General features: G+C 36.1%; 3 protein-coding genes across 4 annotated transcripts; 2 read left to right on the top strand and 1 right to left on the bottom strand.

Annotated features, from left to right (window-relative positions):
- Positions 1-722: 722 nt before the first annotated feature.
- Positions 723-3509, top strand: LOC111805825 (protein SYM1). 2 transcript variants are annotated; one of them, XM_023691066.2, is made up of 3 exons: positions 723-1011; positions 2126-2217; positions 3036-3509. In XM_023691066.2, exons 1-3 carry the CDS (start codon positions 862-864, stop codon positions 3427-3429), a joined length of 636 nt encoding a protein of 211 aa, XP_023546834.2. In that variant the 5' UTR covers positions 723-861; the 3' UTR covers positions 3430-3509. The 2 variants fall into 2 exon arrangements, with proteins under 2 accessions (XP_023546834.2, XP_023546833.2); XM_023691065.2 differs by having other exon boundaries at positions 2123-2217.
- A 1314-nt stretch (positions 3510-4823) lies between these two features.
- LOC111805647 (putative polyol transporter 6) lies at positions 4824-6842 on the top strand. Its single transcript, XM_023690794.2, has 2 exons — positions 4824-5183; positions 5456-6842. Exons 1-2 carry the CDS (start codon positions 4913-4915, stop codon positions 6778-6780), a joined length of 1596 nt encoding a protein of 531 aa, XP_023546562.2. The 5' UTR covers positions 4824-4912; the 3' UTR covers positions 6781-6842.
- A 2531-nt stretch (positions 6843-9373) lies between these two features.
- LOC111806178 (heat stress transcription factor C-1) lies at positions 9374-10790 on the bottom strand. Its single transcript, XM_023691556.2, has 2 exons — positions 10494-10790; positions 9374-10171 (listed from the first exon to the last, which is right to left on the bottom strand). The coding sequence occupies exons 1-2, from the start codon at positions 10707-10709 to the stop codon at positions 9527-9529; spliced, it is 861 nt and encodes a 286-aa protein (XP_023547324.1). The 5' UTR covers positions 10710-10790; the 3' UTR covers positions 9374-9526.
- Between the last annotated feature and the right edge of the window lie 1516 nt (positions 10791-12306).

Raw genomic sequence — 12306 nt, 5'->3', positions numbered from 1 at the left:
TTTAGCAGATATTGTCTTTTTTGAGCTTTTTCTTTCGGGTTTTCTTCAAGATTTTTAAAAACGTGTTTGTAAGGGAGAAATTTTCACACCCTTGTAAAGAATGCTTCATTTCTATCTCCAACTGATGTGAAATCTCACAGTCCACCCACCTCGGAGTCCAGCGTCCTTGCTGGCAATCAACCTATGCGGGATCTCCACAATCTACCTCCTCAGTGCCCAACGTCCATCTCACAATCAACTGATGTGGGATCTCACAATCCACCCACCTCGGAGACCAATCAACCGATGTAGGATTTCACAATCTACCTCCTCGGGTCCAGTGTCTTTGCTGGCCCTCATTCCTGTCTCCAATCGATGTGAGATCTCACATATTTATTTTGGTCCACAATTTTTAAATTGGTGCTATTTTGATTATTGAATTTTAAAAATATCTATTTTAGTCTCGAACTTTCAAGAAATAACAATCTTAGTTCTTACTTTAATTTTAATTTTAACGAATTAATATCATAATTTTAAATGTGTTCTAATACGTTAATACAAAGAACAATTTTAAAAAAATTTAGAAGCTATTTTGAAATATGAGAAATTAACATAAAATAAATAATTTTGAAAATTGTGACTAAAAATAAAATTTAAACCTTTAATTAGAAAAGAAAAAAAAAAGAGAGGGAAAATCATAAGAATGGGCTTAGAAGAATTGACCGCCAAAAACTCGATGCCGTCAAATTAGTAGGAGGCATGGGACTCTCATCTTCATTCTCCTATTCTACTTCTCACCCACTTCTTCCCTTCCTCTCCTCCGCCTTCTTCTTCTTCTTCTTCCTCTTCCCATAAATTTCTTCTCTGAGAATCCTTTCCGCCATGTTTAGGCTCTGGAAATGGTATCAGAACTGCCTCACCTTCCATCCGGTGAAGACTCAGGTCATCAGCTCCGCCATTCTATGGGGCACTGGCGACATTGCAGCCCAATACGTTACTCACTCGGCCGCCAAAACGCATCTTCAAACTTCTGTGAGCATCAACCCCTTCATTTTGTTTTCTTTGTAACTTCATTCATGAGGCTATCTTTCTTGCTTCCTTCTTTGAGCTTGTGGTTGATTTCCTTTCATTGATCGGAATTTTCTTGTTGACTTGAATTGCTTTTGTTCTTGTCTTGATCTTGCTCTGATTTAGGTTTGAGCGATGAAATATTTCATTGTCTTGTTTTTGTTACTTTGTCATTTGATTTTTAGTCCTAACTTCAAGTAATTCCTTGGTTTTACTCGAGCAAGAAATTACCGTAAGTTTCGGCGATCTTTGCTTTTGTAGAATTAGCCCGCGTAATGTTGATGCTGTATCTTGATTGCATCTTCGGTGCATTTTGAAGTTTTCTGATTAATTAAAGTTCTTGGGCTGTGGGATATCATTTTAATGTCTAAATGTATATGTGTTCTCAATTTTTGGTCAAATTTTTTTTATCATTTAGAAGTACCACTTTCAATAGTTAACTAAGAACTACTCTTCTTTAAAGCGTATTTCAAATTTCATCCAATCTTTTGGAGAGTGTTCTTTACTTTAGAAATCCTGAATTAAAGAGTATTCTGGGAGAATTTTACTGAATTTTCTTAGAAGTACCACGGATGCTGAATTTCATTCTTGGGAAATATCCCTTGAAGATGGAGACAAAAGCCCTGGGGGAATTTTATTACACCCTTCTGCCGGGTGCTAATAGATATTGTCCGTTTTGGCTCATTACGTATTACTGTCAGTCTCACAGTTTTAAAACGCGTCTGTTAGGGAGAGGTTTCCACACTCTTATAAGGAATGCTTTGTTTCCCTCCCCAACCGATGTGGGATCTCACAGTTACTTTGTCTAGTTATTCGTATTCCAATTCAATCTTTAGCACAAGACACCAGTTTGCAACTCTAGATCTATAACTAAGTTTTCTTAATCTATTTTTGGTTCTATTTTCATATTTGTTTTTGCTCTTTTATTTCACATAAATTTTCTTTGGTTTTTCTCTGAAGTTGTTGTTGCTAAGTGGTGCTCTTCCTTTATTTGTTGATCTGAAATAACTTATTGTACTGATATTAGGTGTATATTATAACTGAACTAACACCTACAATTAATTTTTTTATGTAGCAGGATGCTGAAAAAGAGTTCAAAATCAACTGGAAACGTGTTGGAATCACAAGCATGTTTGGATTCGGCTTTGTCGGACCAGTCGGCCACATGTGGTTCGTTTCCTTTATCTTTTCCTTATCAACTTTTGGTCATATCTATCATCTTTGTTACTACAAGAATAAGCTTCTATATTCTCAGGAAGGCAACATGGTTCTGCTTTATCCATTATTTTTTGTTTTCATATTCTGTGAATGCATAGATTGAAGTGGCAATTGGTTGGTTTGTTTAATCTTCATGGTTCTCTATGTAAGGAAACAAATCTGGAAAGTACTTTAGATTCTTGGATCAAGTCCTTTCAAGTACCACACCATTAAATGGATAACGTATCTAAGTTTCTTGAATTCATGAAGTTTGGTGTAGGATTGTTTGAAGTTTTATACAAGAAAATATGTTTTAAAGATTGTGAGTTTAACATAACATGAGTTTGGTTTGTGGATTTATAATTTGTCGAGTTAACATGGAGTATAAGAAGGCGATTCTATAATCTCGAGTTTATATATCCTTCAGGTTTAGTAAACGCATATTTTGGGATAAGTAACATAACTCACTCGAGATTAATGCTGGTTTAAACATAACTCACGCAACTTGTTTATATTAGATTATATAAACTTAACTCGTGAACACCTCTAAAGAAGCTGCTAGAGGTTGCTTAAAAGTTGCATGAGTTTGTAAAGTACTATTTTTTGTAACTTGATTGGATCCCCTTTCTCTTTAGGGTGCTCGTGTTTGTGGGCGGTGTTCTTTTTTGTATGCTCTTGTATTCTTTCGTTTTCTCGCATCAAAATTAGTACGATTATTCATTGGAACGATTGTTTTGAACTTGTACGTTATTTGTGCACACGGGCATTTAAGAAATCGGATCGTTTGGCAGGTATGAAGGGTTGGACAGATTTATAAGGCTAAGGCTTCAGCTACGGCCAAAATCAGCCAAGTTTGTTGGGGCAAAACTGGCAATGGATGGGCTGATCTTCGGACCACTCGACTTAATCGTGTTCTTCAGTTATATGGGATTTGCCAACGGCAAAGATGCTTCTGAAGTGAAAGAAGACTTGAAGCGGGACGTGTTCCCGGCGTTTATGTTGACGGGTACGGTGTGGCCTATCATTCAGGTCGCAAACTTTCGATATGTGCCAGTGAGGTACCAACTTCTCTATGTTAACTTGTTCTGCTTGTTGGACAGTGCTTTTTTGTCATGGTTTGAGCAACAAAATGATGCTCCTTGGAAGCAATGGTTTACCTCTTTTAATCCTTTTAATGAAAAATAAGAGATTTTGAGACTCTCAGGAAATGCCTGATTTGTTCCCTTTTATACACTCTCAAGATATTCTAAGCCACTTTTGTTCAATCTCTCATCATGCCCTGTTTTCCAAATCTTTTCCTTAAACGTGTACACTTTGAATTGAGAGTTAATTCGGGGATAAGATCATTTTATGGAGTTACAGCGTGTTTTGTTTAGAGCAATTTTATGTTTGCTGATCTTCTAGATATTTTCCTAAGAAAGACATAGGTTGGTCCGAGGAAATTTTCTTATAAAATGTGTGAATGAGTAGAATAAATAAAGCGAACCATGTCATAGGAGATGCAATAAAGCATGAAAAGACTTGTGTCGGTTTGAAGCCTACCTAAAAGTTGTCGGTTATCTCGTGGAATACTGAATTGAAGAAATTGAAGAAAAGTATTTTCTGTTGGATTGGGTGACATGGACCTTGTGATTCATCTGGCGTTTTATCTACATACGTACTTGTCTCGTTTCGAGTGCTAGGACTAATAAAATCCGAATCATTCTACCAATAAGATCTTAACCAGACATTTAGTAGTCACCCTTGTTTAATTTGTCCATGGACGAGAGATGCCATTCATTTGACTAAGAAATATTTAAAATAATTGAAAATTACTATCTATACATATAAAGTGAATTTTGTTATAAAAGAGCAATAAAACATGAAAAGACCTGTCTGTTCGAGGATAAACAGCGTGACTCGATACCATGTAAGATGATAACCAAATTATTGTTACTATTATCATAAAAGGACTGCAGTCATGTGTCATGCATAACAAAAAGATAAATAATGCCAACTTTATGAAGGGGGGCGTGTGTCACCTGCATGGCTCTATGCTCTTTGCCTAAAGCCACTTTATCAATTCTGTCAAAATTATTTATAAAAAAAATAAAAATAAAAAAAAATAATAGTCACTCTCTTTTTTTTTTTTCTCTCTATTTATCTCGACTCTTCGTAATGGTGTGATATTTGAGCATAAGCTCTCGTGACTTTGATTTGTGCTTCTCAAAAGGCTTCATACCAATGGAGAGAGTATCCTTTGGTTATAAACTCATGACCATTCCTCGGCCAGAGTGGAACTTTCATCGTCCAACAAAATTAATACAAATATTAATAATATTTTTAAACTTAAAAAAATTTTAAAATACATTTACCATTAATAATTAATATAAATTGGTTAGAACGTTGTTACAAAAACACGGGTAAACTTTTAGGAGTATTCTAATATTACCATTTTATTTGACAATCCAGTCTAATCCGGCCAATCTGGTTAGATTAAGTTAGGTTATAAACTCTATTAAAAAAAAAAAAATTGAAATGGTTAAAATTTGAAACAATATCTATATATGCCAATAAACCAACGTTGGAGATAGGCATGCTTTTCTTTATATCTCTTTGTTTTTTTATTTATTTATTATCGTAGAAAACTCTGTCTCTTCGACGTGTGCACTTCTTCATTTTTCCAGCGATGCAATCCAATGTGTCTCTGCAACCACAAGGCGACGCCCGACAGCTCTTCCTTCCACTTCTCGATTCATCGCCTGAAACTACCGCCGCCGCCGCCGTTGTTGACGGCGGAAGAGGAGGAGGAGGAGGAGGAGGAGGTTCATTTCCTAAGCTGGTCGAATCGTCCCCGTCGCCCCCGAACGGCGTTGCTGAAAGAGAGAGCCGTCGTATCAATAAATATGTGCTCGCCGGTGCCGTTTTGGCTTCCACCAATTCCATTCTCCTCGGCTATGGTTAGCTCATACCATTTTCTCTTTCAATTTCTTACTTTTTTAATCCATTTAATAATTAACATATATTTATTAAATTTGAATATATATATTTAAATTAGTTATAGTTATTTCAACATTAAATGAAAATTTCTGTAATTATTGATAAATTCTATATTTTTTTTTTAAATCCAAGAACAACCTTGATAACATAAATATTTTTTTTTAATTATTAATTAAATAGCATAATTAAATTTTAATTATTTTAATTAGTGTAATTGTGCTGATAATTTCAGATATAGGAGTGATGAGTGGAGCCATTTTGTACATCAAAGAGAATATGAAAATCACCACAGAACAACAAGAGCTCTTAGTCGGTTCCTTAAACGTCTGTTCTCTAATCGGAGCTCTCGCCTCCGGCGAGACTTCCGACCGGATCGGCCGCCGGTACACAGTCCTCATAGCCGCCGCCACATTCCTAATCGGTGCCATCTTGATGAGCTTCGCACCGTCTTTCCTCTTCCTTGTCGCAGGGCGCGTCGTTGCCGGCATTGGCGTCGGCTTCTCTCTGATGATCGCTCCGGTCTACGTCGCCGAACTCTCGCCGGCGTTTTCTCGAGGCCTCCTCACATCTCTGCCGGAGATCTTCATTAGCGCCGGAATTTTACTCGGATATATTTCAAATTACGCCTTCTCTGGCCTTTCTGAAACCGTTAATTGGCGATTTATGCTAGGGATTTCAGCGATTCCGGCCGTAATTGTCGCCCTCGGTGTCTCCGCCATGCCGGAATCGCCTCGATGGCTTGCGATTCGCGGTCGAGAAACCGAAGCGAAACGAATCCTAATTAAAATTTCTGAATCGAAAGAAGAAGCCGAACTCAGATTTACAGAAATTACCAGATCGGTTTCCGCTTCTTGCAAATGGCGCGGTAATGAAAGTGTTTGGAAAGAATTGTTACTGAATCCTTCTCCGTCGGTCCGCCGGATTCTAATCGCCGCCGTTGGAATCAATTTCTTCATGCAAGCTTCTGGAAACGACGCCGTTGTGTATTACAGTCCCGAGGTTTTTCGAGAGGCCGGAATTCATGATAACAAACAACTCGTCGGCGTAACAGTCGTAATCGGAATCGCTAAGATGGGATTTGTTTTGATTTCGGCTTTTTTCTTGGACCGGTTCGGCCGGAGGCCACTTTTGTTATTGGGCTCGACCGGTATGGCTTGTTCGTTGGCTGGGCTGGGCCTGGGCTCGAAATATCTGGAGTATTCAGATGAAAAGCCCAAATGGGCTATTGGGCTTTGCGTGGTGGCCGTTTGTGCGGCCCTGTCGTTTTTCTCTATTGGGCTTGGGCCCATCACGTGGGTCTATTCGTCGGAAATATTTCCGTCTAGATTGCGGGCCCAAGGTTCGAGCCTGGCGGTTTCGGTGAACCGGTTGGTAAGTGGTTTGGTGGCAATGACGTTTCTGAGCATTTCGAGTAAAATCTCGTTCGGAGGGATGTTTTTTGGACTCGCCGGGATAATGGCGGCGGCGGCGGCTTTCTTTTACCACTTTCTGCCGGAGACCAAGGGGAAAAGCTTGGAAGAAATTGAAACTCTCTTTGACGACGATGGACTTCATTAAACAATATTCTCATTTTTAATTTGAAACTTAATCCAAATTAGTATATTTAACCTTTTAATCCATCATTATTTTGGCCTTAAAAATATACTAATATGTACATAAAATTAAAATAAATATTTTGAAAATTTGAAGACCAAAATGGATTTCTTTTTTTAATGCTCAAAATTTTAATGACTTGAAAAATTCAGAACGTCACGAGACAGTTCCGTCCACATCCGGTGTGGACGTTAGAGCATTGAGAGGACCTTTCCCTAGTACGAGAGGACTGGGAAGGACGCACCTCTGGTGTACCAGTTATCGTGCCTACGGTAAACGCTGGGTAGCCAAGTGCTGAGCGGATAATTATTGAAGGTATCTAAGTAGTAAGCTCACCCTAAAATGAGTGCTCTCCAAAAATTGATTGACTATATAGAAGGTAACTTTTTTTTAAATATATTAAAATTGAATGGTAAAATTTATTAAATATTTGAAAATAGGTAAAAGATGTTTTTTTTTTTTTCAAAATTTATGGGTTTTTTTTTTTTTTTCCTCAAAGCTCTCATGTACTAAATTCAGAACGTCATGAGACAGATCGGTTCATATCCGGTGTGGGCGTTAGAACATTGAGAGGACGTTTCCCTAATATGAGAGAACCGAGAAGGACGCACCTCTGATATACCAGTTATCGTGCCCACGGTAAACGCTAAGTAGCCAAATGTGAAACGGATAACTGCTGATAACTGCTGAAAGCATCTAACGAATAAACCCACTCCAAGATGAGTGCTCTCTTATATTTACTTTCTCGGAGCTAGCACAGCCGAAATTCAATTTAATAATAAAATAATTTTTAACCGTATGGAAGGTAATTTTTTAAAATATATTAAAATTAATCATAAATTTTATTAAATATTTGAAAATAGGTAAAAGATGGTTTATTATTTTTTCTAAATTTATGGGTTTTTTTCTTTTCAAATAAAGAGTTTGAATTATTATTCATTCAAAACCCAATAATAATTTTTTTTAATTTTCAAAAACGTAGTTTTGTGTTTAAAAAAATTGATAAAAAAAACAAAATTACATTATTATACTTAAAAAGGGATGCCATGACGTGTCTCATAAAGAGAACGTGTACAATTTTAGACCACAAATATTTAAATTTTAAAATTAAAAAAGCTTCGAATAAAGTAAACAAATAAAAATAAAAGTGGTGGTCTAGGTTTCGCCCGACCCGAGTAGAGCGTCCCAACGATGGGATGTTAAAAAGCGGACACGTGTCACTTAATATTCTCCAACTCATCTATGCTCGACCTCATTCATCCCCTCTCAAAATTTATATACTTCAAATATATTTTATTTTAAATTAACATAAATTATTAAAAAAAATATTATAATTGAGGGTTTTAGATTAATTTAATTTAATTAATAATTTAAAATTTAGAAGTATAATTCATCAACATTTAAGACAATAATAAATGTATGGTTTGACTTTTTGGTCACAAATTATAATTAAATATTTCGAGAAATTATTAAAAATAGTCACATGGTTTTATTTGTTGCGATGTAAAAGTTTCGAACAACGGTGGGGCCCACCAAAATAAGTGGGTCCAGTTGGCAGGATACATGATCATACAGGTGTACACATGCACACGTGTCTCTTGTGTGAAAGCCGCTTTCAAAAAACGACAAAAAGAAAAACGACGTCGTGTCATGCAACACGTGTAACCCATCAACGCAGTTGGGACCCACTGACTTTAAAAAAAATAAAAAATAAAAATAGACATAAAATAAAAAGACGAGAGCGTAAGAGACTATACCCTATCGTACACGTGACAACATGAGGGGAAGCGGCAAGCGGGACCCTTGAAATATTGTTATGGTGGGACCCACTTGTTGACACGCGTCATAACAAGAAAGATAAGTTTGGTGTTGTTGGTGGCAGGTGGGCCCCACTGGTCGGTTAAAATGTCGAATTTTTCCAATTTTACAAAAATATTAATTCAAACAAGGTTAAAATTGGAATGTTTTTATATTGTATAGAAAAATATTTTTAAAAAATGTAAAATATATATATATATATATAATTTTTAGATTTTAGACTTTTATTATTTATTATTTATATTACTTTAATCAGTTTTTTTTTTTTTTTTTTTTTTTATGTTTTTTACTTTTTTTAAATAATATTTTCAGAATTTTCATAAAGTAATTTTAAGAATTTATTTTATTCGAGTTTATGAGCTTAAAAGAACGACAAAAGTCAAAATAAATAAATTGTCGTATACAAACACAACTTTTAAAAAATAAAAAGGTAAAAATTTTGATTCGTAATGATTTATTTTTTTACCGTAAACTTTTATACGCTTTATTTTTAACGGGTAAAAAAATGATGTCATAAAGGTTTATTTAAACAAAAATTATATTCGTAGTTATTAAATTTAACCTTAATTGTTCACATGGTATGTTTAATACGTAAAATTTAAATTTAGTAATTGGTTAGTAGATTGGTAAAATAGCGCAGTAATTTTGGACTGTAAATTTCAGATTGGTCAAACATTAAATATTTTATTAAAATATAAATAAATTTCAGATTGGTAAAATATTGCAGCCTAACACGATATATATATATATATATTTTTTATTATTTTTTTTCATTTACATATAAATACAGTTATACGGACAGCAAAACATAATTTCCCATCTCTATTCGCACTATAAATAATACATAAAAAGGAAAAAAAAAATTAATTCGAAATTAAGATGGGGATTTATCCTAAAACCCACCGCTAAACAACGAAAACGGATAAGGCGGCGGCGAACTCGACCCTCCTCCGGCCACCAGCTCCGCCAGGACACTATCTCGGCCGTCGCCGAGTTCGTAAACCGAAATATTACTCTCAGGTGGCGACAGCTCTATGTAATCGCCAAATCCGCCGCCGGAGTCAGCGCCGCCGCCGTTCCACCATAAGGTAGTCTCCGGCGACGATAAGGCGACGTTATCATCGAAAACACCAGTCTCCGGCGACGAATCATCCTCCATGGCTTTCACGAATTTGACCGGACTTGGAGGCGGTCGCATGGTCACACGCCGCCGTACGCGGCGGTTCTGCAGCAGAATTCTTTGAAGAATTTCGGGATTCTCCATGATTTTGTACAGAAAGGACATCATTTGTTGCGGGCGTTTTTCGGTCGCCTCGATTCGTTTGTTCATCGATTCGACTTCAGTTTCTAAAGCTATTTGTTCTTGTTTTAGCTTTGAAATTTCCAGTGCTAATTCTCCGTCGTCTTCACGTTTCACTTGAATGTGTGAATTTCGGCTGTGTCTTCTTCTTGTGATGTTCTTCAGCAAATGCTTTTGATCTCTCAGAAACCATTGGCTCGCGAATTCCCATTTGTCTGGATCCACCTTCTTGAATCCCTGTCCCCGACAAAAAAAAAAAAAAAAATTAATAAATTATATAGAAACAAATTTAAATAATTAAAATAATTTGAATTTTTCATGAATTATGCTATGAACCACATAGAAAACAAAAAATTAACTGCATTAAAATACATTAAAATTTTGTGTGTTTTTTTTTTTTTTTTTTTTGCAATTTAATTTAAAAAAATAGTTACCCACTTGAATTAAAACGGGGTGAAATTGAAATTTTGGTTAGATTTGTGGTTGAATTTGTAATTGAGATGAAAATTGGAGGACTAAATAGAAATTTTTGAAAGAATTGATAAGGATTTGGACTTACATAGGTGTTGAGCTGGCGAACAAAACTGGAGAAGTTATTGTGTTTGAAGTAAGAAGGAAGAATACGGCGAGAGAGTTCCAAAGGATCGGCGACGATGAAGCTGTTGTTAGCTTTGCTCCACGCGATTAAATCGTCGGTGATCGGATCGTTGACCATCTGGTAAGTTTTCATTACGAACGGCGCAACGGTGTCGTTTTGTTGGTGGTTCGACTCCATCCCATATACAGAGGAGAGAAAAGTAAAGGGCTTCGCTTCAATGGAAGCTTGTGAGAAAAAAAGGGATTTGATGCTCTGAAATGTGAGGCGGCACTGTATTATATAGTGGGGAGGTGCGTACAGTAACATTGCTGACGTGGCTGAGATCTGGCCGTTTGTTTTCTTGATTGGTTTGGGAGATTTTCTCTTCCTCACTTGGATTTTGATTGTCGTTTAAGTACACGTCATGGTTTTGAGATCGGATAAGATGTTTCAGTGGGTTATAGCTTCCACGCGCTAAGCGGAGCGTACGTTTTAATTAAACTACAAATATGAAGATCTCAACCAAAGTTTTAATTTAATGGTCAAGTTTTAAAAATAATCATGTATTCCTTGTAAAGGTATGGAAACCTCCCCTAGTAGACGTGTTTTAAAATCGCAAGACTCACAACAATACATAACGAAGTAAAACAGATAATATGTGTTAGCGGTGGGCTTGAGCTGTTAAAAATAGTATAAAAGCCATACATCGGTGGTGTGCTAACAAAGATGATTGGCGCCCAAGGGGAGTAGATTGTGAGATCTCACATGGGTTGGAGAGAGAAACGAAATATTCCTTAGAAGGCCTTAGTAGACGCGTTTTAAAACGGTGAGGTTGATGACAATATGTAACTGGTTAAGACGGATAATATCTACTACTGGTGGGTTTGATATGTTACAAATGGTATTAAAGCCAAACATTGAGGAGTAGACTGTGAAATGAGATCTCCATCGGTTAGAAAGAGAAACGAAACGTATATCTCAACAACAAAAGTAAGGAGGTACACGAGCCAGATTAGGTCAAGTTGGAAATCTCTTAGACCAACCCAAGATTATGGGTTCGTTGGGTTAGTAACTTGAGTTACTCGAAAATGGTTCGCAACCTAACCCTGTGGGTTCGTTGAGTCAAAATGTTGACATGCGTACCCACTCGAGAATTTTCTTCATAGTTATTTTTATTTTTTATTTTTTATTTATTTTTATATATAATTTAGGCAAACATTTAATATATGGGAAAAGTTGCATGCAATTATCCGAAAAGCCGAATCACGCTCCACACGTCCGCGTGGGGAAGGAACAGCCATATGAAAATAATAATAAAATAACCTGAGGAAAGTAGGGCCGTACAGTGTCTTAGATTTGGTCGTTCATCAGCTGATTTTGCTCCCAGCCTTTACTTTTCGAGCAAGGCTACGCCGGTAAGCTGCCCGCAAAGCATATCCACGTGGTTCTTACAAAATATCGCCACGTTTCCAGCCTTCGTTTTCTCCAAATTCACTATTATTATATTATTATTATTATTATTAATTATTCTTTTAATGTTTGGCGGGTAGTGTTTGGGATAAGGGAACAAAAATTGTGTGCTCCAAATCTATTCTTCCCTCCACTTAACCAAGATTCAACCCCTTTTTTATTTGTTTTTTTTTTTTAATTATATTTTCTATTAATTTAATAATTATATTTTATTAAAATATTTCGTATCATTATAATACTACTGTTCAAATTAAAACACTTTTTTTTTTTGTGACACTCGAGTAAAAGAATAATACATGAATAAACTGATATCACATTCGAATGA

This window comes from Cucurbita pepo, chromosome 11, assembly GCF_057944985.1.
Source record: "Cucurbita pepo subsp. pepo isolate OVF chromosome 11, ASM5794498v1, whole genome shotgun sequence".
Classification (NCBI taxonomy): domain Eukaryota; kingdom Viridiplantae; phylum Streptophyta; class Magnoliopsida; order Cucurbitales; family Cucurbitaceae; genus Cucurbita; species Cucurbita pepo.
This window is presented reverse-complemented; position numbering and strand designations above follow the sequence as displayed.